At 37.6% G+C, this 27838-nt stretch overlaps 1 protein-coding gene across 4 annotated transcripts in view; it reads left to right on the top strand.

The window, feature by feature from the left end:
* The window catches only part of ASXL2 (ASXL transcriptional regulator 2), a 135898-nt gene that overhangs the window by 90612 nt on the left and 17448 nt on the right, over positions 1 to 27838 (top strand). For 3 of the 4 annotated variants that reach the window (XM_058682748.1, XM_058682750.1, XM_058682749.1), the window contains 5 exons: positions 7907 to 8022; positions 13042 to 13171; positions 14207 to 14350; positions 21147 to 21310; positions 26071 to 26167. In XM_058682748.1, coding sequence (XP_058538731.1) covers positions 7907 to 8022; positions 13042 to 13171; positions 14207 to 14350; positions 21147 to 21310; positions 26071 to 26167 — 651 coding nt within the window. Of the gene's footprint in view, positions 1 to 6710; positions 7823 to 7906; positions 8023 to 13041; positions 13172 to 14206; positions 14351 to 21146; positions 21311 to 26070; positions 26168 to 27838 lie in introns of those variants that run through there. The other variant, XM_058682751.1, reaches the window with a different exon arrangement.

Genomic DNA, 27838 nt, shown 5'->3' with positions numbered 1-27838 from the left:
TCAGTAATAGAGGGACACCTGGCTGGACCAGTTGGAGGAGCATGCAACTCTTGATCCTCAGGGTTGTGAGTTTGAGCCCCAGTGGGATATAGAGATTACTTAAATAAATACAAAAACTTTTAAGAAAAAAGAAAAAGAAACAACACACTTTTGAATAACACATGGGTCAAAGAAGAAAAGAAATTTTTTAATATTTTGAACTGAATGAGAATGAAAACACAATGTATCAAAAGTCATGGTATGCAGTGAAGAAAGCAGGGGTTAGAGGGAAATTTAGTTTAGAAAAGAAGATCTCAAATTAGTAATCTGTGCCTCTACTTTAAGAGTTCAGAAAAAGAAGAGCAAATAAAATCTAAATTAAATCTAAGCAGAAGAAAAGAAATACTAAGAATTAGAGCAGAAATCAATGAAATTGAAAGCAGAATATTAGTAGAAAAGAATCAATGAAACCAAGAGCTGATTCTTTGAAAAGATCAATAAAGCTAAGAAAGCTAATTATGAATATCAGACATGAGAGGCCATCATTAAAGATCCCATGGACTTAAAAGGATAATAAAGGGATACTATGAACAGTTTTTCTTGTTTTTACTCTGAACAGTTTTGTGCCCACAGATTTGATAACCTAGATGAGATCGATCAGTTCCTTGAAAGACACAATCTGTCAAAACTCCCACAAGAAGAAATAGACTGTCTGAACAGGCCTGTGCCTGTTAAAGAAATTGAGTCAGTAATTACCTTCCAGAACAAAAAAAAAAACAGGCTCACTTTGATTCCCTAATGAATTCTACCAAACATTTAAGGAAGAAATTATACCAATTCTGTATGATCTCTTGCAGAGGATAGAGGCAGGGGGAATACTTCCTAACTCATTCTGTGAGTCCAGCATTACACTAATACCAAAACTAGACATGAGAAGAAAACTACAGACCAATGTCTCTAATGAACATGGATGCAAAAATCGCCAACAGAATGCTTAGCAAATTGAATCCAATGATTTATAAAAGGAATTATACATCACCACCAGATAGGATTTATCCTAAGTGTACAAGGCTGGTTTAACATTCAGAAATCAGTTAATGTAGGGCCATCTGGGTGAGTTACAGCCAAAGTAGTTACCAGAAAACAAATCAGGGCATTGGATACCTCTTATCAATAAATAAAAATAATATACATACAACCAAGAAAGCTAGAAAAAAGAAGAACAAAGTAAAGCAATAAAAAGCTGAACAAAAGAATTAAAATGGAAATTACTGAATTTGAGAGGGGGACAATGATAGAAACAGTTTCAAAATAAATGAATAAAAGAGACCAGCTTCACTGACCTTTAAAAAGAGAAAAGATATACATATACAAATTCAGATTGAAGTAAATACCAAAACAAAAGTTTTAAACCACAAGACTTTTTCACAAGCTTTAAGAACTCAGATGAAGCGAGATGATTTTGTAGGAGAACAGGATGCATAAAAATTGAACCCAGTAGAGATAGAAAATCTAAACAATTAAGTTTCATGCAAAAAGGGATATAGAAGAGCTCCCCTTCAAAAGAACACATACTTAAACAGAAATTCATTGTTCACAGACTACGTTTAAAGATCAAACAATCCCAATGTTTTTAAAACTATTCCAGTGCAGGAAAAAAGGTCATCCAGATTCTTTTTCGAAGTAAAATTTTAAAACTTTCCACAAAGTACAAAGCTGTCTTGTGAACGTTGAGGGAAGATCTTAAAGGTTAACATACAGAATCCAGCCATATGTTAAAAAAATTATATATCCTGGGACGCCAGCGTGGCTCAGTCAGTTAAGCGTTGACTCTTGGTTTTGGCTCGGGTTGTGGTCTCATGATCTGTGGGTTCAAATCCTGCACACACACGCTGGCTGTGTGCGCATGCTGTCTCTCTCAAAGTAAATAAATAAACTTAAAAAAAATTATATATCCTTAAAAAATGGGGTTTTAGGTTGTAAGTATGATTCATTACTGGGAAATCCATTATACTTTATCATATTAATACAACTAATATGGAAAATCTTATCTCTGTACTTGCTGAAAAGGCCTTTGTGTAAATTCAGTACTCAATAAAATTGAGAATTGGTGGATACTATTTTAACATAATAACTTAGTCAAAAAAAACCCCAGCATCTTAATGGGGAAACACCAGTGGCTTGCCCTTAGGTTAGAACAAGTCAAGAACAAGGTGCCCAGTGTCTCAGTTCTTATATTCTAGCACAAGTAAGCAAGAGAAAGCCGTTGGAACAGTGAGCAACAAAAAAAGGGGAAAGCTGCTTCTGTGTGTAGATGACACATGCAATTATGAATCTGACAAAAGAATCCGTGGAGATAAAGTCTGCTACTTTAGAATTTAGAGCTGTATTTTCCAAAACGACGAAAATGGATTCATTTTTCACACCATACTCCATGATAAATTTCAAACAAACGAGAGATACAATGTAAAACATGAAACTGAGTACTAAAAGGAGAAAACATGGGTGAGCTCCTTTTAAAACCTGAGAATAATAAAACTTTTTAAAGTGTTGTTTCTGGAAGCATATATTTTTATCCGTTGACTTAGCAAACCCACCTCTAAGAATCAATCCTCAGATACTGTCGACAATACAAAATAGCATAGCTTAAGACTAATCCTTCTCAATCACATAGATTTTATTATGACACAGATTCCTGGGCCCCACCTTCCAAGTTTCTGATTCAGTAGATCTAGACTGGGATCTAGAAATTTGCATTCCCAACAGATTTTTTGGTACTGATGGTGTTTTTCTTGGTACAATACCTTAAAGAACCACTGATTAAGACATTGTAGTAATAAGAGCAAAAGACAAGAAAGAATGGACATACTCACCAAAGTCTGGTTGAAGAAATTATGGTACATCTGTACAGTGGAATTCGGTGTAGCTATTAAAAAAGGAATGTGGAAGATCTCTGTATTCTCTTCTAGAATGTTCCACAGGATATATTAGTTAAGTTAAAAAAAAAAATCAAGATTTTGAACAGCTTACAGTGCAGATTTTTTTTTGCTTAAAAAAAAAGTAAAAGTATTAAAATATATACACTATGTTTTCGCCAAAACAAAAATACAAGCAAACAAAAATGGAAGGATAGTTAATACAAACAATTTCCTAAAAGGGAAGAGAAGTAATAAAGTAGTGTAGATAGGGGAGGGAGCTAGGCTTATATGGAAGTAACTTGTTGTATTGCTTTACATAATTAAAACAAGTTTTTAAAGTGTACTTTCTAGAAATATGAAACAAAGCAAACTGAAGTATATGTCAAATTTTTGGCATAATGACATACATAAGTTGTTTGGGATCTATCTTAGGTGTAGGAGTCCAGACACAAAGACATCTTAAACTATATTTGAGTAGTCTTGTTTTCAGTAATTATATTGGTACAGTTTCTTTGCAACTAGATGTATATTAGGAAAACATTAATAATTACAGTAATGTTATTAGGAACCAGGGTTATCAGGGAAGAAGGGAAGTGATAGAAGTATAAAATCAGAAAAGTTAAGTGACAGTCCTGTAACATAAAATTAAAATTTGTTATCTGTGCATGAATTTTTCTCCTTCTAAAAAAAAAGACTTTCGGGGCGTTTGGGTGGCTCAGTTGGTTAAGTGCCCAACTTCGGCTCAGGTCATGATCTCATGGCTCCTGAGTTTAAGCCCTGTGGGCTTTGTGCTGCCAGCTCAGAGCCTGGAGTCTGCTTCAGATTCTGTCTCCCTCTCTCTCTGCCCCTCCCCCACTTATACTCTGTCTCTCTCTCTCTCAAAAATAAACATTAAAAAATTAAAAATAAATAAAAATTAAAAAAAAAAAAGACCTTTCTTGTTCTAACCATTAAAGTCCTAGAACCAGTGGTAACCCTGTAGCAAGTGATTACCCCCTTCGGTGCAGCACATGGTCTTTTAATACCATTTCCTATTTGAAAGATATCAGTGGTCCTTGGAGAAGTGGCTGATCCAAGTTGGGGGAGAAAAAGATGCAAGGTTGCCTCGGACTCTTTCTTGTTAGATAGCAAGGAGAAGCAGTTGGTTACTGCTGAGGCCATGTCCTAAAGATGGTTTACAACTTACAGGCTCTCACACTAACTCAAAAGGGGACAATCTGAGTGCCAAATTTGCAATGATTGTTTTTGATTTAAACATCTCAAATATATAAACATCTATGGATTGACAATGACACTTTAAAATCAATTTACATACTGTTACTTTTCTGAGATTGCTATAACAAATTAGCACAAACTAGGTGCCTTGAAACAAACTTATTTTCTCACAGTTCTGGAGAACGGAAGTCTGAAATCAGGTATCAGCAGGGCCACACTCCCTACAGAGGCTCTAGGGGGAGAAGTCTGTTTTTTGTATTTTTTTTAGCTTCTACTGGTTGCTGACTTACTTGCCTTGTGGCCGCATCACTCCAATCTCTGCCTGTCTTCACATCGCCTTCTTTTCTGTCTGTCCTCTGTGTCATTGGATTTAGGACACTGAGATAATCCAGGATGATCTCATCTCAAGATCCTTAACTTAATTCCATCTGCCAAGACTCTTTTTCCAAATAATGTGACATTCACAGATTCTGGGGATTAGGACATAGCTTTTTGGTGGCCACCATTCAGCTCACAACAAATACCCACTCATTCTGAAAACAATACTAGTTTGCAGGGCGCCTAGGTGGCTCAGTCTGTGAATCGTCCCTTGGTTTCAGCTCATGTAATGGTCTCACAGTTTGTGGGTTCGAGCCCCACACTGGACTCTGTGCTGACACACTGGGATTCTCTCTCTCTGCCCCTCCCTGGCTTGTGCACACACACACTTTCTTTTCTCTCTCAAAATAAAAATAAAAATAAAAACATGAAACTATACTCAGTTTGGATCTTAGCTATGCCCCTTACTGTCTGAGTCCTTTGGCAAACTCATTACATTTCCTGATATGTAAAATTTAGATAATCTCACAATATACAGAAGAATGTGTATATTTAAATTTTTGCATAAATATATGTCCTTAAAAATCTTTTCATATTTTTTCTTTGTGTAGAAAAAGGTCAGCAAGGATGCCAACCCAAATACACTACTTAGTTATCTCTGAGGGGAGAATTGGAGGAGTTTGGGTGGGAATAGAAAGCAGACTTGGACCCACCTTAAAGGGTAGTTCAGTGAAATCCTGTTCACATGAACCTAGCACACTATTAGATACACACAAGATACTTACTTTTGGTTCTTATTAATAAACTTGTGTGTGAAGACAGGTAGCCACTAAAACGCAATGTGAGAGGGAAGTTTCTCACCATGTGTTTAAATCTTGTTTGTTGTTTGTAGTTCTGAGCCTTAAACATATGAAAGTTAGGACAAAGTTTCATATACGTTATGAGACCAGTACTTGGCATAAGTCAAATCTGGGAGATACTCCTTACTTGGTGGGTCCTGAAGTTTTCGTGATTTATTTTGGCTGGCTTTGAGTTTGGCTGGCTTTGAGACGTGTTTATGGTTTCATTTGTTAGAAAGGGCTTTTGCCTTAAGGGGGAACAGTCCAAACAGTTTGCCGTGGTAATACGGATAGCTTTTATTGTTCCTTTTTCAGGCTGCAAAATGGAATTCTTATATTCTCTAAGGGAATTATTTTGTTTTCTGTTTATTTTTAGGCAGTATTTGAGGTAGGTAAAGAAATGCATATTTTCAGATTTCTGCAAACCATTGACGAGAAAGTGAGCATAGTCAAATATTAATAGTGTTTAACTTTATTTTCATTATGTCCCTTTAAAAACATCGGTTCAAATGAAAAAGATAGGCAATAACAAGTGTTGACAAGCATTAGAACCCTCATACATTCCTGTGGAATTATAAAAATGGTATAGCCGTTTTGGAAAACATTTTGACAGTTCCTCAAAAGTTAACCATAGACTTGCTGTAAGACCCAGCAACTCCACTTTAATATATGAACCCAGGAGAATTGAAAACATCTGTCCAACATGAAATTGTGCTGATGAGTGTTCTTCACATCATCGTTCAGAATGGCCAAAGACGTAAATGACCCAAGTGATCATCAGCTAATGAATAAACAAAATGCAGTGTGTGCATACAATGGCATATTATTTGGTGATAAAAGGGAAGTATTGATCCATGCTCTGACATGGATGAAACTTGAAAACATGCTAAGTGGAAAAAACAGTCATGAAAGAGCACATATTGTTTGATTCCATTTGTATGGAATGTCTAGAATAGGCAAGTGCATAGGGACAGAAAGTAGATTACTGACCTCCTGGGGTTAGAGGCATAGTTAGGGGAAACAGGGGTGACAGCTAACCAGTATGGGGCTTTATCTCAGTAAAGCTGTTATTTTTTAAAATTGGTCCACATAAGTAGACTGAGGATGTGGTTTCTTTTTGCTGCTCAGTTATCTCAAGAACTACCCAATTTTATTCTTGTATGATAGATTACAGTGAGCTTTTTTATTTAAAAAAATTTTTTTTTCAACATTTTTATTTATTTTTGGGACAGAGAGAGACAGAGCATGAATGGGGGAGGGGCAGAGAGAGAGGGAGACACAGAATCGGAAACAGGCTCCAGGCTCCGAGCCATCAGCCCAGAGCCTGACGCGGGGCTCGAACTCATGGACTGCGAGATCGTGACCTGGCTGAAGTCGGACGCTTAACCGACTGCGCCACCCAGGCGCCCCCACAGTGAGCTTTTTTAAGCATCACACTTACTGTATGTCAGTTCTTTCCCATATATAAACCCTGTCATAAGGGTGGAATGCAAAGCCAATACCAAGTCTGACAAGTCAACCTTCTTAGTGTTAACTGCTCTTGTCCTCTTGAAATGTTATCTATTGTGTATTCCTTTGTTAGGACATCTGAGAACCCATGGAAATGCTATTTTCCAAACCTGTGTATTCCAATGAGTCATGCATGCTTCTGCACTTTTATATCAGGTAGCTATCTACCAACATACTTTATATGGTATCTTAAAGCTCTTTAGCCATAGCTAAATGGGATGCCATTTTGCTATCCAGGCCTTTATAGTCCAGCTGCCATGGAAAGGAGAAGGTGTCAGTAAGCACGCACTCTGTCAACACTATTCCATAGTCATCACCAGCGGCAGCAATTATTCTTTTATTATTAAAGGGTCTGAATCAGCAGTTTCGTTATCTCTCGCCGTGAGCTGCATGCACTGCTGAACTTTACGGAACCTAAAACTGTAATTGCTATTTATTAGAAGAGGACAGGCTCTTGAAGGGGAAACCCTCATTCACATAAGACTGATGTTTGGCTCAGCTCTGATGGGGTATAAAACAAGTAGTGATGAGTAGAGAGGGGTTATACCCTGTGCAAACGTCCATTGCTACCATTAGAGGTATCCTACAACCCTCTCACACTGACTGGTGGGCCTGAAACTATTGATTTAAGAGATGAAGGAATATAAGAATTAAAGCTGTTCTAGAGTTTTTGAGGTGGAATGGCCTTATCGCCTTCATTTTAAAATAGGGAAAACTGGACCCTTTCTGTCAGCCCAGGGCCCTTGCACTGTATCATGTTGTCATCAGATTTACCTTAAGACACACATACTGTACAACAGGCTCTAGAATCTTTTCTCAGTTTTATCTAATTTGATGACTCATGGTTTATATTCTTCCTGCTTCAATCAATCTATTGAAAAATAAAAAAATGAAAAGTAGTGAATATTAACACCCATCCCTTCCCCGTCCTATCATCCTTCACTAGAACTTTCTGAGGAAATAAACTGAAAAGGGAGGCTGTTGCAGTAGAACTCCAAAAAGAAGATCCTTCCCAAAAGTGTTTGGTCACAGTTCTTAATACAGGTAGCAGCATATGATTGGGGAAGGAATGGTGCTTGATACCAACTCTGATAACCACCTTTTTTATTGTCATTTCCCCCCAACTAGTATCGTCTAGACTGTCACAACCATCCTCTCCCCAGTCAGGCTGCCCATCACCTACCATTCCAGCAGGTAAAGTCATTTCTCCATCACAGAAGCACAGCAAGAAGGCACTAAAACAGGTAATCATGCTAGTCTGTGTTTAACAGAAGTATTATGTTCTTGATTAAAAATGCATGATTCTGGAAGTCATTGACAATTTCTTGAAAGGACATTAGGTCCTTTTAAGGAAAAATTTCATGTAGTTTCCCAATCTGGATTTAGTAATATATGTACCTCTGTGTTGTAGGTTTGTGGTAGATAGTCTTTTTATCACGTTTAAAAAGCTCTTCATTTGTGGGGCACTGGCAGGCTCAGTGGTTGAGTGTCTGACTCTTGATTTTGGCTCAGGTCATGATCTCACAGTTTGTGAGATTGAGTCCCTCATTGGGCTCTGTGCTGACGGTGCAGAGCCTACTTGGGATTCTCTCCCTCTCCTTCTCTCTTCCTGTCCCTCCCTGGATCTCTCTCAAATAAATAAATAAACATTTAAATAAAAAAAAAAAAAGCTCTTCATATGTTCCTAACTTCCTGAGAAGCTTTTGTTTGTGTGCATGTTTGTTTGTTTTAATGTTAATTTTTGAGAGAGACAGTGTGAGTGGGGAAGAGGCAGAGAGAGAAGGAGACACAGAATCCGAAGCAGGCTCTAGGCTCTGAGCTGTCAGCACAGAGCCTAACGAAGGTGAGATCATGACCTGAGACACTCAACTGATTGAGTCACCCAGGAGCCCCTGTTTGTTTTAAATTATGACTAGGTGTTGAACTTTTTAGGTTCGTTTTCTTCATCATTTATTAAGATGATCAGGTAGCTTTTCTCTTTAAATCTATTAAAACACAGAATTCCATGGCTAGATTTTCTAATGTTAACATATACTTAGCTTTCTGGAGTAAACTCTACATGTTGTTACCTATTTTTGAATACATTATAGAATTTTCTTTTTTAAGATTTTCGTTGTTTTCTTGTACAGTTTTGGACTCAGGATGGTTCTAATATAATAAAATAAGTTGGGTGGCTCTCTATATTTTTCTAGATTTTTGGAAAACAATTGTAGAAATTATCTTTTTCTTGAAAATTTTTTAAATCTCACCTTTTAAAATTGTGCTAGCATTTCAGTTTCATCTATTTTTAGTGGTCTCATTTGATTCCTGCTTTTTGAACTAATTTTAGAAAAAGGGTTTTTTTGGAAATTTCTCTTAAAACATGGTCCATTTGATATTATTGATATTTTTGATATTATTTTTATTTTTCATTATTTTTTAAGTTTGCTTAATTTGAGAGCAAGAAAGAACATGTGGGTGCCTGCGTTTGAGCAGGGGAAGGGGCGGAGAGAGAGAATCCCTGTGAGATCATGACCTGAGCCAAAATCGAAAGTCAGAGGCTCAAGCAGTCCACTGAGCTAGCCAGGGTCCCCTCACTTGATTTTTAAAAATACGTATTTATCTGTGGGGCAGTTGGCTGGCTCAGTCAGTAGAGCATGCGACTCTTGATCTTGGGATTGTAAATTTGAGCCCCATGTTGGGTATAGATAAAATCTTTAAAGAAAATTGTTTAAAGTTGTGTGTAGCGTTCTTTTATGTGTCCTTTTTGTTCCTCAGTGTTGTTCGTTTATCATGTATCTTTTTTCCCAGTGCTACTTAGCCATCCATCTATTTTGTTGGGCTGTTCAAAGACCTAGCTTTCAATTTTTTAAATGCAAAATGATCTATAAATACAAACTCACTAGTAATTAATGGAACCGTAACAGACTACTTTTATCCTCAGTTGGTATACACAAGAACTTAATTTGTAATATCAGGCGTTGGCAGGTATGTAGAAAAATGTCTAATGGCAGTTTGACGGAATATAAATTACTGTAGAAAGAAATTTTGTGATGTCTGTTAAAATTTTATTTTATTTTTAAAGTTTATTTCTTTATTTTGAGAAAGAGAAACATAGAGCATGAGCAGGGGAGTGGCAGAGAGAGAAGGAGAGAGAGAATCCCAAGCAGGCTCCTCACTGACAGTGCAGCCATGAGATCATTACCTGAGCCACAGTAGAGTTGGATGCTTAACTGACTGAGCCATCCAGGCGCCCCTGTCTATTAAAATTTTAAGAGCACATATCCCATGACTAAGCATTTGAACGTCTTGGAACTTAGGTTAGAAAAATACAAATAAATACACATATCAATTACACACACACACACACACACACACACACACACACACACAAATATTTGTGTTAAAGTTTGTAATAGCAAAAACTTGCAAGTAGCCTAATATATATCAGTTAGGGAATTCCTTATGTAAATGATGGCATATCTATATGCTGGACAATTATGCAAGATTAAATGTTGGTAATATGGTTGTTTTATATATATAGACATGGAAGCATCACCACACTATAATGTTGAATCACTGAAGTTATATTATAACATGTAGAGCATGATGCCATTGATAAAAAATAAATACATATCTGCAAAACAATATTATATTTTTAGTAGAAATACACTCATAATGTCAATGTAAAAAAAAAAGCTCAATATGGAAAAATAAATTGATGTTTGTAGTTATCTCTGAAGATTAGGGACAAGACTGAGTGATGGTCAAGGGAGTTTAGCTTTATGTGTGATAAATGGTAAAGATCGTAATCATGTATTATTCTATATAATTGAAATTTAAAAAATTATGTAGATCTTAAAGTATTTAAAGCAAAAGTGCTTTTTTATTAAGAGTTTCAGAAATTCAATAACAGTAATTGCTGTCTGCCTGGATAATAAATACAATATTTTATTTTGTATAAAAATACAAAATAGCACTTGTATTTTTATAAATACTTTGGAGGATTTTAAGAAGTATAAGATGCTTTTTTCCACAGGAAAAGGCAAGTATTTTCCTAAACCTTGTTAGATAATCCACAACATGTTTACTACTCCTGTATTATTACACTCTTATAATCCCAAGGGTCAAATGTATTGGAAGAATTCCAGTATGGGAAATTATGTAAATAAGGTTGGTGGGATGTAAAGTAAGGCCTTGCCTTCAGTGTATGTTTGGTATGGTATTAGATGAGGAAAAAATTAGTTCAACATAAGTTATCCTTTATGACAATGAAGGGTTGTTTTTGCTGTTTGGTTTTTAATTTTTTTTTATGTTTATTTATTTTTGAGAGAGAGAGAGAGAGACAGACAGAGCACGAGTGGGGACAAAGGCAGAGAGAGAGGGAGACATAAAATCTGAAGCAGGCTCCAGGCTGTGAGCTGTTGGCACACAGCCTGACTCGGGGCTCAAACCGGGAGATCATGACCTGAGCCAAAGTCGGACAGTTAACCGACTGAGCCACTCAGGCACACCCCGTTTTTTAATTTTAAAATAGAATTAGGAACACTGTTTGTAAACTACTGAGGGAGAAAAAGAACTGAGTACGCTTCCTAAATAGAGAGGCTATAAGTTACTCTGTTTCCATCATGTGTCTGAATTTATATGATGACAGTAGGAATAGATGAGATCAAATGGTTCTATTAAATTTTGCACTAACCTAGAATGTTCTAGATATTGTGAATGACCAGAACAGACTCTAGTGGCTGCCACCCAGGAAGTGTATAAACATTTTCTGTTCTGATTGCAGAGAATGAGAGATAAGCTAATCAGAAAATGCCAACTTTTTTTTTTTAAGTTTATTTATTTGTTTTGAGAGAGACAGAAACAGCATGAGTGGGGGGAGGGGCAGAGAGAGAGAGGGACACAGAGAATCCAAAGCAGGCTCTGGGCTGCCAGCCTGGATGGAGCTCATGTGGGGCTTGAACCCACGAAACCATGAGATCATGACCTGAGCCAATGTTTTTTATACATTATGTGCCTGCTTGCCTGCTGTAATGTTGTAGGTGAATGTGAGCCAGATACCTGACTCACTCCGTTACTGTTTTCCCTTGACAGCTTAGTCAAGATCAGTTGTTGTATAGCAGGGATGAGTGTAAATGTGGAACCGGAAGGAGAAAACTATATTGTGCGGAGGGAATGGGAACCAACTGGTCAGTTATTTCACACATTTCTGCATGATGCTCTGAAGGTTGAAGCTTAAACTGGCAGTTTCGTAAGGTCATAGATTTCCAGCCTTTTCTTGAAATGTATCTTTACTTTCTTAGTTTCTCTTTTTTAACCTTGAGTTAAAAAGTTGCCTTCATATATTTTCATGACTAAAATCTGAGAAGTTAACTGTCTTTTTATTCATTATTTAACTAGTTGAGTGTAGTGTATTCTAGAAGCAAGCTAGAAACGTTATAGAAATAAAAATAATTCTGAAATAGCCAGGAGGAACCACACTATTCTTAGAACCAGTATTTTCTAGGGTCGCCTGGGTGGCTCAGTGGGTTAAGCCTCTGACTTCGCCTCAGGTTGTGATCTCACAGTTTGTGGGTTCAAGCCCCGTGTCCGGCTCTGTGCTGACAGCTCGGAGCCTGGAGCCTGCTTCGGATTCTGTGTCTCCGTCTCTCTGTCCCTACCTTGCTCACACTCTGTCTTTCTCTCTCTCAAAAATAAACCAACATTAAAAAAAATTAAAAAAACAAAACTTTTCTAACCTTTATTCCCTTCTATATATTGCATTGCTGTAAATTGCAGAGGATTTGGTCATTGGGCCAAATCTTACTGCTCTTACAGTCGATCAGAATAAGTAGTTATTTACAACCTTTTGTCCAAATGTATCACCTCTGAAATATACATAAGCTAAATATTTACGTTTGTACGTAGAATTATTGCAAGTGGGAATCTTTTTGGTGGAGGGTTTAGAATTTGTTTCCAGAAATGATTGAAAACCTCCAATTTGCTGCTGCAGATATGGAAAGTCCATGGCTTACTGGTGATTTTTAGGTTCTAAAAATGTTCATGACTAATTCTTACATTTATCTAAAGGAGTAATACTGCCAAAAAAATACTCAGACTCTTAAAGTATCATTCAGGCCTTGTGTTCAACTGGTTTCATTTAAGTTTTGTTTACTTTGATAGCTTTCAAAGAAATTGAATGATCAGCATGCTCCTCACCACTTAAAAAGCAGTCGTTTACTTTTTGCTATCACTAAAAACTGATTTGTTTTTGTTGCTCATAGCCAGTTTTCTTTTTATAGGCTCTAAAACAGCAACAGCAGAAGAAGCAGCAGCAACAGCAATGCAGGCCAAGCATGTCCATCTCCTGCAACCAGCCTCTCTCCCTGAAGACTGTCAAAGCAACCAGTGACTCTGTATCTGCCAGGCCTGGTAGGCAGCTTTGGGCATCTTTTCAGTGGAAGTTCTTTTTCCCGTATTTTTGTGTTGTTTTTCCACGTTTGGATACCATATCATTTATTTTTAAATTGCTGTATTTATGTACGTAGTCTGTTACTGCCAAATCACCAATATAAATCCTTTCAGGGTAAATGGGAAAATTTATACAAAATCATTGTGCAGTTACGAAAAAATACATCAATGAGATTTGCATGTTAGAATGAGATCAGTGACTGACTTCCAAGATGTCTAACCTAATAATATTAGGAAGCTTCTAATCTGTGATCTTAAAAAGCTGATATTGCCAAGACACTCAGACCAAACTTCACCCATTTTCTCCTTTAATGATAAAATGTCTTCCTAAGAATATAGGTACCTTTGAATTTCCATTGGATATAAAAAACAGGCCTTTGGATTTTTGTTGTTGTTTGGTTTTGTTTTTCCTCTAAACTGGGTTAGATACAGACTTTGTATTTTTTTTTTTTTTTTTAATTTTTTTTTTTTTCAACATTTTTTATTTATTTTTGGGACAGAGAGAGACAGAGCATGAACAGGGGAGGGGCAGAGAGAGAGGGAGACACAGAATCGGAAACAGGCTCCAGGCTCCGAGCCATCGGCCCAGAGCCTGACGCGGGGCTCGAACTCACGGACCGCGAGATCGTGACCTGGCTGAAGTCGGACGCTTAACCGACTGCGCCACCCAGGCGCCCCCAGACTTTGTATTTTATTACACAATTCATTTTGATGCTAGCTGATTATATGGGCCTGCCAAATTTAAACTCTGTCTTGCAGAGCTTTGTATTTTAGTTAGGAAGGAAATTTACCACCAGAAGCAAATAATGTGCTTCCTTCCAGAAGGGAGTTTATTTTATTTTTTAACTCTGAATTTGCAGACTCAAAACGCATGTGCAAGGTCACACTGCCTCATGTTTGAGGCAGTTTTAGTTAGTGTTGAATGATTTAATTGTTTGATTGATTTCTGTCTGTAACCTCAGTGTCACCAGTCTTTGATATATTTTTTTCTCTTAGCAATGTGGGAAGGAAAGCCATCTGATGGCCAGTCAAGCAGCCCTCAGAACTCAAATTCTAGCTTTTCTTGTTCAGTTCAAGTGGAAAATCCCTTGCTAGGCTTGGGGAAGAAGTCATTCCAGAGGTCTGACAGGCTCCACACAAGTAAGTTGATTTACAAAGACGGTTCTGCATCTTAATTTGTCAACTGTGTGTTTGAAATTCAGCAGCTGTTTTGTGGTTTAGTTCTTTTTCTGACAATAGGTTGCTTTGTCCAGCATTATTAGTGTCTTATTTCTGTGTACAGAAAGACAGAAGGACTTATAATTAAACACAGAAAACTGACCCTTTTTTCCTGCTCCCTTTGAAATCCCACTAAGATGAGAATATGGAAATGCAAAAGATTAAATCCATAAGGGTAACGAAAACAAGGAGACAACAGATGGGCAGGCAGTGTCAACAAATTTTGAAAGATGAAAACTGGATGGAGTTTTTCACAGAGCTGAGCAACAGATGCCAATAATAAGCAAGCCAGTTAAGTCTGCAGAACACCAGACAGATTCCAGAATAGGAGATAACCATGTGTCATAATGGAGAAGGGTGAATGAAGCCTAGGGTTGAAAAGAAGACCTTTTGTGAAAGTTAGTAAGAAGCAGATTGATGCTTCACCCAAGCAGGAGACAGGAGATTTGTTTTGAGGTGAAATGAAACCATACAGACTTCAAATTCAAAGATACCACTCATGGCTAAGGGCAGACTGAAATCAGGGGAATAAAGAAAAATACAAATACCAATAGTGATCCTTCTGCTTGGCTTCCAGAATGCTAGTAGGAGAGCATATTTCTGCCACCACTATTTCCTTCCTTCCAGCCCCACCTGTGTTTCAGCAGGAGATGGATGGGTTGATACCTAAAGAAATTGAATAGCCTTAGAAGAAAATCTGCAGCCAAATTTATAGATTGCAGTCTAAAAAGAAACCATCTTGTTCACACTTCTGTGGAGCTCATCAGTCTATAAGACCTACCTACCTATGTACCCAAAATTTCCAGTTGACCTTTTTTTAAAATTAAAAAAAAAAAAAAAAAAAAGTTTTAATGTTTGTGTGTGTGTGTGTGTGTGTGAGAGAGAGAGAGAGACAGAGAGAGAGCGAGAGAACACAAGCAGGGGAGGGACAGAGCGAGAGGGAGACCCAGAATCTGAAGCAGGCTCCAGGCTCCGAGCTGTCAGCACAGAGCCTGATGCAGGGCTTGAACTCAGGAACCGTGAAATCATGACCTGAGCCAAAGTAAGATCCTCAACCAATTGAGCCACCCACGTGCCCCAGGCCTTTAAAAAAAAAAAAAAAAAAAGTTTGTTTACTTGTGAGAGAGAGACAGAGAGAGAATGTGTGCACCCAAGTTGGGGAGGAACAAAGAGAGAGAAAGACAGAATGGAAGCAGACTATGGGCTCCAAGCTATCATTGCAGAATCCAACCTGGGGCTCGAACTCATGAACCCATGAGATCATGGCTTGAGCCAAAGTCAGATATTTAACTAACTGATTGAGCCACCCAGGAGCCCCTCCAGTCAGGCTTCCCCCCCCCCCCCAATTGTGATTGTTCACAATCACCTTTGAAGACCTCCATCATGAGACACAGAATCTGAAATATGGATACAGAAGAAACAGACAATTCAGGAAAATTTAAAACAAGCAACTTTAAAAACTATAATATCCACAGAAAGAAATAAAAGATGATATTGCATCCATGAAAGAATAGACTACTATTTTAAAAATCAGAAAATAAAGAGTTCTCAGTATTAAGTAATAATGTAGCTTAAATAAAAAATTATGATGCAAATACTAAAAGGTAAAGAAATTTCTCAAACATAGGGCAAAAGAGAGATTCAAAAGGAGAGAGAAGGTAAGAAAATTGGAATACCAATCTAGAATGTCTAATGTCTAAAATAGTACGACCATCAGAGGAGCACTTGGGTGGTTCAGTCTGTTAAACGTTGGATTCTTGATTTCGTCTTAGGTCATGATCTCACAGTCATGAGATCAAACCCTGCATCAGCTCTGCACTGAGTGTGGAGCCTGCTTAAGATTCTCTCTTTCCCTCTGCCCCTCTCCCTTCCTCTTTGTCTCTCTCTCAAAAAGAAAAAAAATAAAACATTTTTAGGTTTGCCTGGGTGGCTCATTCAGTTAAACATCTAGGTCTTCAGCTGGGTCATGATCTTGTGGTTTGTGGGTTCAGAGCTTGGAGCCTACTTCAGATTCTGTGTGTGTGTTTGTCTCTCTCTCTCTTTCTTCTGCTCGCATGTTCATGCTCTGTCTCTCTCTCCTTCAAAAATAAACATTAAAAAAAATTTAATAAAAGGACCATCAGAAATAACAACAATTGAACGGGGAGTAAGATAAAAGAAAAATAATATAAGAAAATTCCAGAAACAAAAAAAAAAAGGAAAAAATTCCAGAAAATTTGAAGTCAGAGATTCCAGAGTAAAAGTACACAATTGGTGTCAAGAAACATGAATAAAAAGAAACCCATTCCAAGGCACATTCTTTTGAAATTTCAAAGCATCCAGGATAATGAGAAGATTTCAAAAAAGCTTCCAGAGAGAAAGAAAACACTTCGTGTACAAAGATGTAGGAATTGAGATGGTGAACATCTCAGAAGCAGAATAGAAGCTAAAAGATAGTGTGGCAATGGTGATAAAATTGGAAGAAGTCATTGTATACCCACTTCTATGTTCCAGACCCTTCCACACTATTAAGTGTGAGAACAGAATTAATAATATTTCAGACAGCTTCTTTGGGTTTTTGTTGTTGTTTGATTTTACAGATTATTTATCAAAATAAGTAAGAATTCCTGAATTCCAGAGGTACCTGGCTGGCTCAGTCGGTAGAGTACTCGACTCTTAATCTCGGGTTTGTGAGTTCAAGCCCCACATTGGGTGTAGAGATTATTTAAAAATAATAAAATCTTTAAAAAGAGAAAAGGGAGAAGAAAGAATTCTTGAAATCCAATACTTGCCTTCCTGGGATTGGTTTAAATTTTAATTATGGTGTTTTTGGAAAATTGTGCTACAATATGGATACCTAGAGACATTTCCAGTCCCATAGGAGCTGTGGCTCAGGTGTCCAGCCACCTGCAGAGAGCAGAACCAATCTAATTTGTTTTTGCTCCCCAAGAAGACGCTTAGAAGTGAGGTGTAAGGCAGGCAGGGGAAATAATTTGAAGATTACCAGGCGCAGTATAAGCGATGAAATTAAGAGCCGAGTCAATAAGTTGCTGGAGGTGCCAGCTTCTTTGCCTTCCAACAACCAGACAACTTCTTTTTTTTTTTTTTTTTTAACGTTTTTTTTAATTTTTGAGACAGAGAGAGACAAAGCATGAACGGGGGAGGGTCAGAGAGAGGGAGACACAGAATCCGAAACAGGCTCCAGGCTCTGAGCTGTCAGCACAGAGTCCGACGCGGGGCTCGAACTCACGGACCGCAAGATCATGACCTGAGCTGAAGTCGGCCGCTTAACCGACTGAGCCACCCAGGCGCCCCCAGACAACTTCTTTGTAAAAATCAGGTTTGATTCTGGGTAGATTGTAAAATGGTGCATTTTTCTTTAGAAGCAGTATCTGCCATGAACTGGGCATACCCTTTGATCATCAATTCCACTGCCAAGGATTAAAAATATTCATTAATTAAATAACTACTTATAGAAGGTATACTAATATGCCAAACACAAGTTCCTAGTGATGTGATGAACAAAGTTCCTTCCTTATGGAGACTACATTCTACTTAAATGCAGTCAAAGTCACAATTTTAGTATCTTCATTCAACTGCAGTAGAAATGTAAATGTAAAAAATTGAGAAATTATGGACTGCAAATTTCTGGCTTGCATACTAGCAAACTAGGAAAAATTAACCGTAAAAAAAAAGAAAGCATGGTGTATCTAACTTTCACCTCCTGGCCAAGAAGTAACTGCAGGTTCATCTCCTCTCACGCAAATAAGCATTAATGGAAATAACATGTAGGATGTTGCTCTCAGTCCCTGGGGCCATTGCAACATTGTTTATGCAGACCAAAAAATGATCACCTCTGTGATCCTCAGTGGGTGCCTAATTAAGTTAGTCATAGTATGTATGTTGGAATATGGTGCAGCTTTTTAAAGAGTTTTGTAGGTGATAGTTTGGAAAGATGTTTAAGATATTCTGTGAAAGAAAATACTAAATATAATTTGTATGTATATTGTGATTTCATTTCAAATTAAAAATGTCATTTTTGGGGTGCCTGGGTGGCTCAGTCCATTAAGCATCCTACTCCTGATTTCGGCGCAAGTCATGGTCTAACGGTTCATGGAATTGAGCCCCTCGTTGGGCTCTGCACTGACAGCACAGAGCCTAATTGGGATTCTCTCTCTCTCCTTCCTTCTCTGCTCCTCCCCTATATGTGTGCTTGTGTGCACACTCGCTCGCTTGCTCTCTCTCTCGCTCTCAAAATAAATAAACTTAAAAAAATATAAAAATATAAATAAAATGTCCCTTTTGGTAGAAAGCTGGGAATGTAGAAGCCTTTACTTTTCATTTATATATTTTGGTACTATTTTAATTTGGGGGATATTTACCTTTATCTCTCAAATTCTGTTTTTAATATCATCCAATTTGAAGTTTTAAAATTTTTTACGGTGATTTCTTCTCTGTCCCAGGAATTATCTTGAAGTTTTAAAATTTTTCTTAAGGGTGCCTGGGTGATTCAGTTGGCTAAGTGTCAGCTCGGATCATGATCTCACAGTGCATGAGATCAAACCCCACTTCAGGCTCTGTGCTGACAGCATGGAATCTGCTTGGGATTCTCCCTCTCTCTCCTTCTGCCCCTCTCCCCTGCTCATGCGCGTGCGCTCGCTCTCTCTCTCTCTCTCTCTCTCTCTCCAAGTAAATAAACCAACTTAAAAATTTTTTATTTTCTTAAAATACATAGGGATTTGTGGGCACCTGGCTGACTCAGCGAGTAGAGTATGTGAATCTTGATCTCAGGGTCATGGGTTCAAGCCCCACACTGGGCATAGAGATTACTTAAAAATGAAGTCTTTAAAATACAAATATATAGGGATTTTTATGTTCCTGTTATGAACTTTTAACTTAAATACCTAGTAATCAGAGATCATGCACTGTATGATACCTGTGCCTCTACACTATACTGATAAATAACAGACTCTGGAGCCATGATGCCTAGGTTCAAATTCCTTCACTCTAATTAGTGGTACAATTTTGGGCAACTTACTTGCCATTTTGGACCTCACTTTCTTCTTCTGTGAAATGTATAATAATAGTTTCCTACTTCATAGGGTTACATGAAAAATAAATGAGCTAACACATGTCTATGTTTAGAGTAGTGCCTGGCACTTATGAAGCCTTACAGAAGTGTTTACAGCAGCCATTATTGGTCCTTGTAGTTATGATTACTACTAATATTATTTGAAATTCACTGAGACCTGATTGTGCTCATTCCTGATGATTTTATCCCCATCTCTACAATCACATTCTTTATTTTTTAAATCCTTTTATATAGCGCTATTTTGTATTCTATCTGTGACAGTTGCAGTAATAGCAGTACTTTTAGGTCTAAACCTTTTATTTTTGGTTTCTGTTGATTCTCTGTCATAGTGGAATGTCTGTTGGTTTGTCAGGGTAGTCTGTGTGAGATAATAAGAGAGATTACTTCTGGGGGCACCTGGGTCACTCAGTCGATTGAGTGTCTGACTTTGACTCTGGGCATGATCTCGCGACTTGTGTGTTCAAGCCCGCGTTGGACTCTGTGCTGGCAGCACACAGCCTGGAGCCTGCTTCTAGATTCTGTGTCTCCCTCTCTCTCTGCCCCTCCCCTGCTCTCTCTCTCTCTCACTCTCTCTCTCTCAAAAATAAAAACATTAAAAAAAATAGATTACTTTTGTTTCTGCTTCATCCAGGAGCAGACGTTATGCACATGCAGGGTTGTGTAGCTTTGTGCATATGTTTCTAAATGTAGAATTTCTGAGTCTTATATTCCTGTGCACATTAAAATTTTGCTATATATTATCAAATTTTCTTCTAATAAAACTGTACTCATTTGGGCCCCATCAGCAGTATTTGAAGGTGGTCTTAGCTTTTTCTTTGTGTAATCTCATCACTGTATTGCAGTATTTGCCATTTTGATAGACAAAAACTGTTCATTGGTTTTACTGGAATTTTAAAAATATTAATATCGTAGCGTCTGTTTATGGTTAGTCACCTGTGAATTGCCTGTAATCCCCTGTGCTCATTTTTCTCAAGGTGATTATCTTTTTCATTTTGATTTGTAGATGCATTAAAATTTTTTTTTAATATCTAGCAACCTATTTATTTAAAGTAAGCTCTAGGCTCAGTGTGGGGCTTGAACTCATGACCCTCAGATCAAAAGCTGCACGCTGTGCAGACCAAGTCAGCCAGGTACCCCATATCGATTCACTTTTAATATGGAGAATCCCAAAAGTTTTGTCATGGCTTGCAAATATTTTTGTCAAGTTAGTCTTTTGTTTATGATATTTTTTGCCATTTACATTTGAAACTTTTTTTTGTACTGAAATCTGTCAGTCTTTTGAAAGAATATAACCTTCTGATGGTGACCAAGTTTCTTGAAACCACTAAGCTATTCAGTCGTAACATTTTTAGGTAATGAAAATTGATGAAAGAATTCCCATGGAAAGGGAAGAAGGATCCCAATATGATTTATTATATAGATTTGAATTTTTCTGGATTTTTTTTGATCATTTTGCGTATGTGCCACGCCTTGCTTTTTGTTAGTCTTGGAAGAAAATTTCTAAATACCGTAAGTGTTCCCTTCTTCACAGCGTTATATTTAAAGTAGTTACAACTGTCATTTTTTTGCACTGCAGAGCAAACTGTACTCTAGATAGAAACAGGAACGTAAAGGAGGCCTAAATGATTCTTTCCCCTATTTTTATAGGGCAAATGAAAAGGACTAAATGTGCTGAAATTGATGTTGAGACACCAGACTCCATTCTGGTTAACACAAATCTACGAGCACTGATCAACAAACACACCTTTTCAGTCCTTCCTGGAGATTGCCAGCAGCGACTGCTTTTACTCCTTCCAGAGGTGGATCGTCAGGTGCGTTATTTTCAAACATAAGCAGTTTTCAAAAACCCTTCTGAGGCTTTCTTCACTCATCCCCTTTAGAACTCCTTAAGACTTTTTAAATAGCTTTTTATGTATGCTCGTAAAGAAGTGGTGTCAAAGCTACTGAACAAGAAATAAGAATATTTTTATGGAAGTGTTCTTAAGAATTTTGCCCTGTAAGTCTTACAAAGGAAAAAATCTCATCAGAATGTCAAAATTGTGGAATAAAATTTGTGTAGCTATCATACTCGGTAGGCATTCATTGAATACAGTTCAGGAAGAAGAGTTGTCTTATTTCTGACATTAAATAGGGGTTCTTGAATGGATTTTTTGAAAGGGGTAAGAGTGTTAATTATTTTCATTATTTTGTTAGATTTTTAAAAAACAAACATTTATTGTTTTCATAATAAAGAACTTTAAGGGGCACGTGGATGGCTCCGTGAGTTAAGCGTCCGACTTGGTTTCGGCTCAGGTCACGATCTCACGGTTTGTGGGTTCGAGCCCCTCATTGGGCTCCGTGCTGGCAGTGCAGAGCCTGCTTTGGATTCTCTCTCTCTCCCTCTCTGTCTCTGACTCTCCCGCACTGTTTCTCTCTGAAAAAATAAGTAAACTTAAAATATTATATATATATGAAGAATTTTAAAAGCCCAGTAATTACGTTATAGTCTTAAAAGAGATAGCTAGAAGAAATATCAAATTTGAGAAGAGTCTAGGAAGGGACCAGGGAGATTTAGGTCAGGAATTAGGTAACGATCAGAGACTTAGGCTTTCATCAGAGAAAGAGTTACTTGCAAGTCACCCCCCCCCCATGTCTAATTATGTTTCCTCCTCTATAATAGGACCGTTTTGATTTTCTAAGATTTATTCAATTCTGAGGGTTTTTAAATTCTGAGTTTTTTTTTTTTAATTCATTATTTCCAAGCACATACTTTGTTCTAAGTAATCTGATAGGCCCTCTCCCATTTTTCCTAATCATTATAAAAACAAGATGAGAAAGAAGGGTTTTCCCTAGTTCACAATAAAAAAACTAAATATATCCCTCTAGTTTATAGTAAGATTAAAGGAGAGTAGGTAAGCTACACACATTATCCTAGCTAATTGACTATAATGTCAAAGCAAAATATTTCTATTTTTGAAAATTCTGAAAATCATCTTTCTATTCAACTGCATTGATATCACTTTCAGTCACCTTGTGCTATGAGTCAGCACATGTGCAAGCAGGTCAGATTCTATTTTCAAGGAGACTAAGTAAGTCAGGTGCTGGTAGTAACCAGCAATAGGGACAAAGAAGTAAGTAAGCTGATTGTCCCCAGCTCCTGCCTTCCCCACCTTAACACTTCTTGGAGAAAGTACAGTGTTTGGGATGCCTAGTTTTTGGTTTGAACAAGTTAGGAGGCCAACATTTCTGCAAAGTTTTTAGAGAATTTCTCAATAAGGATTGTTCTCATCTTTATTTTACAGACTTAAGTTACTAGGTTGGGAATAATAAGATGGGACATAACTGAGGGCCCATCTCTAGAACTCTAGTGCAGGTTCCTTAGAATGGTATTTTGACTAATGGTCCTTATCCTGTCTCAGAAGGAGGACTGCCACATACAGTTTTAGAATTAAAAGGTATCTTGAACGTTATCTATTCATCTTCCTATAGAGTGCAATCCTGTGGGGAGTTCTTTTTTTTTTTTTTTTTAATGTTTATTTATTTTTTTTTTTTGAGAGAGAGAGACAGCATAAGCAGGGAAGGGACAGAGGACCTGAGGCAGGCTCCATGATGACAGTAGCGAGCCCGATGTGGGGCTTGACCTCACAAACCGTGAGATCATGACCTCAGCCAAAGTTAGATGCTCAACCAATTGAGCCACCCAGGTGCCCTTGTGGGGAATTCTTATTGGGGCATTAGTTGGACTTATTTGATTATGGTGGGAACACACAGTAATTTGAGAAATAATGTCCTTGTCTATAGAAGTATGGAACTCAAATTAACTTCACTGTCAGATGCAGTTTGGAGTGTTTATAGAATTCTGGGTATTAGTAGGATGAAACATTGAAAACAACATTTCTGTATATGGAATGCCCAGCCACAAAGTAGAAAAACATTATTTAAACCAGAGAAAAGAATATAGGAGGTGACTGGAGCACTCTTTAGGTATATTTGAAGGTTTGTCAAATGAGAGAGGTAAACTTTTTTGTGTTTCCAGAAAGCAAATGTGGAGTTAAAATAACATTTTTCTTTTAACAGTTGGAGCTGTTAAAATGGAGTGACCTGTGATGGAGTAACTTGCTCATCACTGAGCTATTCAAGCAGAGGTTGGCTGACCTCTTAGACTTCTTATAAGAGTTCTTATAGGGAAGACTATAAGTTCTTATAGTTCTTATAGGGAAGACTGTTAACCCCCTGCCAGCTCCCTAGAGTACAGATCAGCAGTCAGCAAACTGTAGCCCATTGGCCAATTTCAGCCCACAACCTGCTTTTGTAAATAAAGTTTTATTGGCACATAGCCACTTAACATTAGTTTACGTATTGTTTGTAGCTGCGATATGCGTCAAGGCAGAGTTACGTACTTGCAACAGAGGCCCTATGGCGTTGCAAAGCCGAAAATATTTGCGGTCTCTCCTTTAACAGAAAAAAGTTCACCAATTTCTGCTCTAGAGCTAGGGGAACATAATATGGGCCCAGGTAGGTATAGAAAGTGAGTTTCTCAATCTGTAGGGTGTCCAAATAGTTATAAATTTTCTTCAGAAAATTGTTTTTGACCACATTTAAACTTTTAATCTATCTAGAATTTTTTTTGTATTGCTTGGAAATTGGGATTCACCTTTATTTTCCACTGAATAACAGCCGTTTGTTCCTCCACCACGTATTTAATGTAACGATTTTTTTGTCGTGGATTGAGACACCATCTTTGTTATATATTTTATTCAGTTATATGCAATATGTGTTTACATGCACACCTTCCTCCACTCATTTCTTTATTCCTTTTAACGCTAGTAATAATAGTTTTGATTATAGTGGCTTTGTGTGTGGTATGTTTAATAATTGGAAAGGCGATTTTTCTCTTATTTTTTTCCATATGTACTTTAAAATCATTCTGTTAATGCAAAATCTGCAAGGAATTCTGATTGAAATATAGATATTAACTTTGGGGAGAATGGCAATTTTATTAAGTTTTTCTGTCCAGATTTTTCATATCTTGTGTTTTATGTCCTTAAATAAGATTTTATGGTTCTAAACCAAGATAGGAAATCCAAAATCTCTAATATAAAGAACCTTAAAACCTTTTGGGAAGACATCACAAATCAAGCCAGTAGATTGATTGAGGGAAATATTTTTAATATATGTTCTAGTTTTACTAAGAGTACTATGTAAAAGATTCTCACAAGTTAATAATAAAAATAAGCAGCCTCATAGAAAAATGAGCAAATGATAAGAATTTCACAAGATGGCAAATCTAAATTTTTTTTTTAATTTTCTTTAAAAAAAATTTTTAATGTTTATTTTTGAAGGGGAGACAGAGGGAGAGAGAGTGAGAGTGGGGAAGGGACAGGGAGAGAGGGACACATAGAATCCAAAGCAGGCTCTAGGCTCCAAGCTGTCAGCAGAGACCGATGTGGGGCATGAAATCATGAACTGCAAGATTATGACCTGAGCCGAAGTTGGACACTTAACCGACTGAGCCACCCAGGTGCCCCGCAAATCTAAATATTAATAAACTTGCAAAAAGGTGAATAAAATTCCAGTAGTCAAGGTAAAGGAAATTACCATTTCAAACCCATTAGAGTGGCCAAAAAGAAAATAGTCTGGTTAACATCTGTTGTTCATAGGATAAGCATATATTTCTGATAGAAATATGAATTGTAGCCTTTTTGGAAAATAGTCTTAACAATACCTGCTTACACACACAATATTGCTTTGCTTTTAGAACTTACTCCACAGAAATAGAAGCACTGGTATGTTCATTTTTACCCGAATGCTAATTGCAGCTCGGTTCATTGTGGGAAAACATAGGAAACAAGGTGTATGTTTATGATTAAGAAACTGGTAATTGGGGGGCATCTGGGTGGCTCAGTTGGTTAAGCATCCAGCTCCTTGATTTCAACTCAGGTCATGATCTCTCAGTTCATAAGTTCAAGCCCTGTATAGGGCTCTGCGCTGACAGTGCAGAACCTGCTCAGAATTCTCTCTGTCTCCCCTCTCTCTCTCTGCCCCTCCCAGGCGCTCACTCTCTCTCTGTCTCTCTCTTAAAAGCAAAGCTAAAAAAAAGAAACTGGGTAAATGAAATGAGGTGCATACATACAATGAAAAAATATGCAGCTATTATAAAGGCTAACATTGTGCCTGTTGACTTGGAGAGACTTCTATAGTGTATTACGTGAGAAAAATTAGATTCAGAGGAGTGTGTGTAGATTGGTCACAGTTTTACAAAACAAATAATAAACCTCTCAAGAAAAGAACTTCTTAGATGTATATGTATTTGTTTGCAGATGATTCTTTGAGTAGAATAAATGGGAAATGGAATTGAGAGTAGAGGAAGAAGGGAGGAGAGGTAATCAGGAAAGAAATTTATTAGAAAAAAGTGATACATTATAAAACAGGAGTATCCATAATAGGCAGTATGGTATGATCTAGTCATGTTTCTATAAAATTAAATATATATGTATAAATGTGTATACATTCTTCTCTAAAATAAAGTCAAATTCCACAAGATACATTTGGCTTTCATTGTTAGCTTTTCTTGGCTTGTTCTTTGACCCAGGTTGGTCCAGATGGTCTGATGAAGTTAAATGGCTCAGCCCTTAACAATGAGTTCTTCACTTCAGCAGCCCAAGGCTGGAAGGAACGACTCTCAGAAGGTAAGTGTTCTACCCTGCATGCTTCCTAGGTTGTATATGCACTTGGAGCCGCTGTGAGGGCATATTGGCACCTCTGCGCCTCAATGAGTTTTTGAGCAATTTTGGTAGGCAAAGGACAGGATGTTTCCATGGGGTAGAGGTAGCTATCCTGTGTGAAACACTACACTGACCTTTATCCGGAGCCTGTGTAACCAGGTTTTAGCTCCAGATGGAGTCTAGCAATGTTTCTTCAAGAAATCACAGTCACCTGGGAAACTAAAAAAAAAAAAACAACAAAAAAACCCAGATTTTTAGGCCCTAGTCCTAAAGATTCTGACTTAGTGATTCTAGGTTAATGTCTAGGAAGTGAGATTTTACTAAGCTCCTTAATAAGTGGAGTGTAAAATTAGTTACAGTGCTGTATTATGTTTGTTTTTCAGTTACACATGGAATACAAACCAGCACTTGAAAAGTCATAATGAATTTATGCCAAGGCATAGCTTAAAACAAGTGTGAGAAACTTTAAAATAAATAAATTTATGGGGCACCTGGGTGGCTCAGTCAGTTAAGCCTCCAACTTTGGCTCAGGTCACGATCTCACAGTTCATGGGTTTGAGCCCCACATCAGGCTCCATGCTGATGGCTCAGAGCCTGGAGCCTGTTTCAGATTCTGTGTCTCCCTCTCTCTCTCTCTGTCCCTCCCCCGCTCTCACTCTGTCTGTCTCTCTCAAAAATAAAATAAACGTTAAAAAAAAAAAAAACATTAAAAGTAAATACATTTGTAACGAGAGCAATTAGGAATGCTGTTCATCTGACTTTTTGTCAGATCTCTAGCATTTAGGGTTAATTGACAAGCTAATATCTACATTCACTGCAGTTGTTGACATTTTCCCTCCTCTTGTTTTTGTTCTTTTCGGAGGCAAATTCTGTCCTTTTTTTTTTAAATGGTTAATTTTTTGTGTGTGTTTATTTATTTCTGAGAGAGAGAGTGCAAACAGGAGAGGTGCAGGGGTTGGGGGGCCAGAGGACTGAAGTGGGTTCTGTGCTGACAGCAGACAGTCCAATGAGGGGCTCGGGCTCCCGAAGCGTGAGATAAATTATGACCTGAGCCAAAGTTGGACGCTCAACTGAGCCATCCCATTGCCTGTAGGGGGCAAATTCTGTGTAGAAAGGCTCTCACACTGATTACTTTTTTTCTGAAAGAGCTAAAATTACAAAAGCACTATAAAACATATACATTATCATTACCTTTAAGAATAATGTGGTAGGGGCACCTGGGTGGCTCAATGGGTTAAGCTTCCAACTCTTGAACTCAGTTCAGGCCTTGATCTCAGGGTCGTGAGTTCATGCCGGGCATGAAGCCTACTTAAAAAAAAAAAAAAAAAAAAAAAGAATTTGGTAAAGGGTTTATACCCTGCCCAACCGCTAGTTTTTTGAAGTAGATGTTAACAATAGTGATACCTTGATTAGTATCGGTGTTAACTATTATTAGCAGTGTTAACTGCATAGGAGCAGTCACTGCTATACCTAGAGTCATGTGAGCAGCAAACACTTTGAACATTGTACACGTGTGAACAGAATGCAGTACTTTCTGTTCCTCATTCTGTCATGCACAGTGGACTCGACAAAAAAGTAGTTCTCCGTTGGATTCCGGCAGACAGATTCCTCTTTTCCTACTTACATGACCAGGAC

Source organism: Neofelis nebulosa, chromosome 9, assembly GCF_028018385.1.
Source record: "Neofelis nebulosa isolate mNeoNeb1 chromosome 9, mNeoNeb1.pri, whole genome shotgun sequence".
In the NCBI taxonomy this organism is placed as follows: Eukaryota; Metazoa; Chordata; class Mammalia; order Carnivora; family Felidae; genus Neofelis; species Neofelis nebulosa.
Note: the sequence above shows the minus strand (reverse complement) of the source record. Positions and strands in the feature narration are given on the sequence as shown.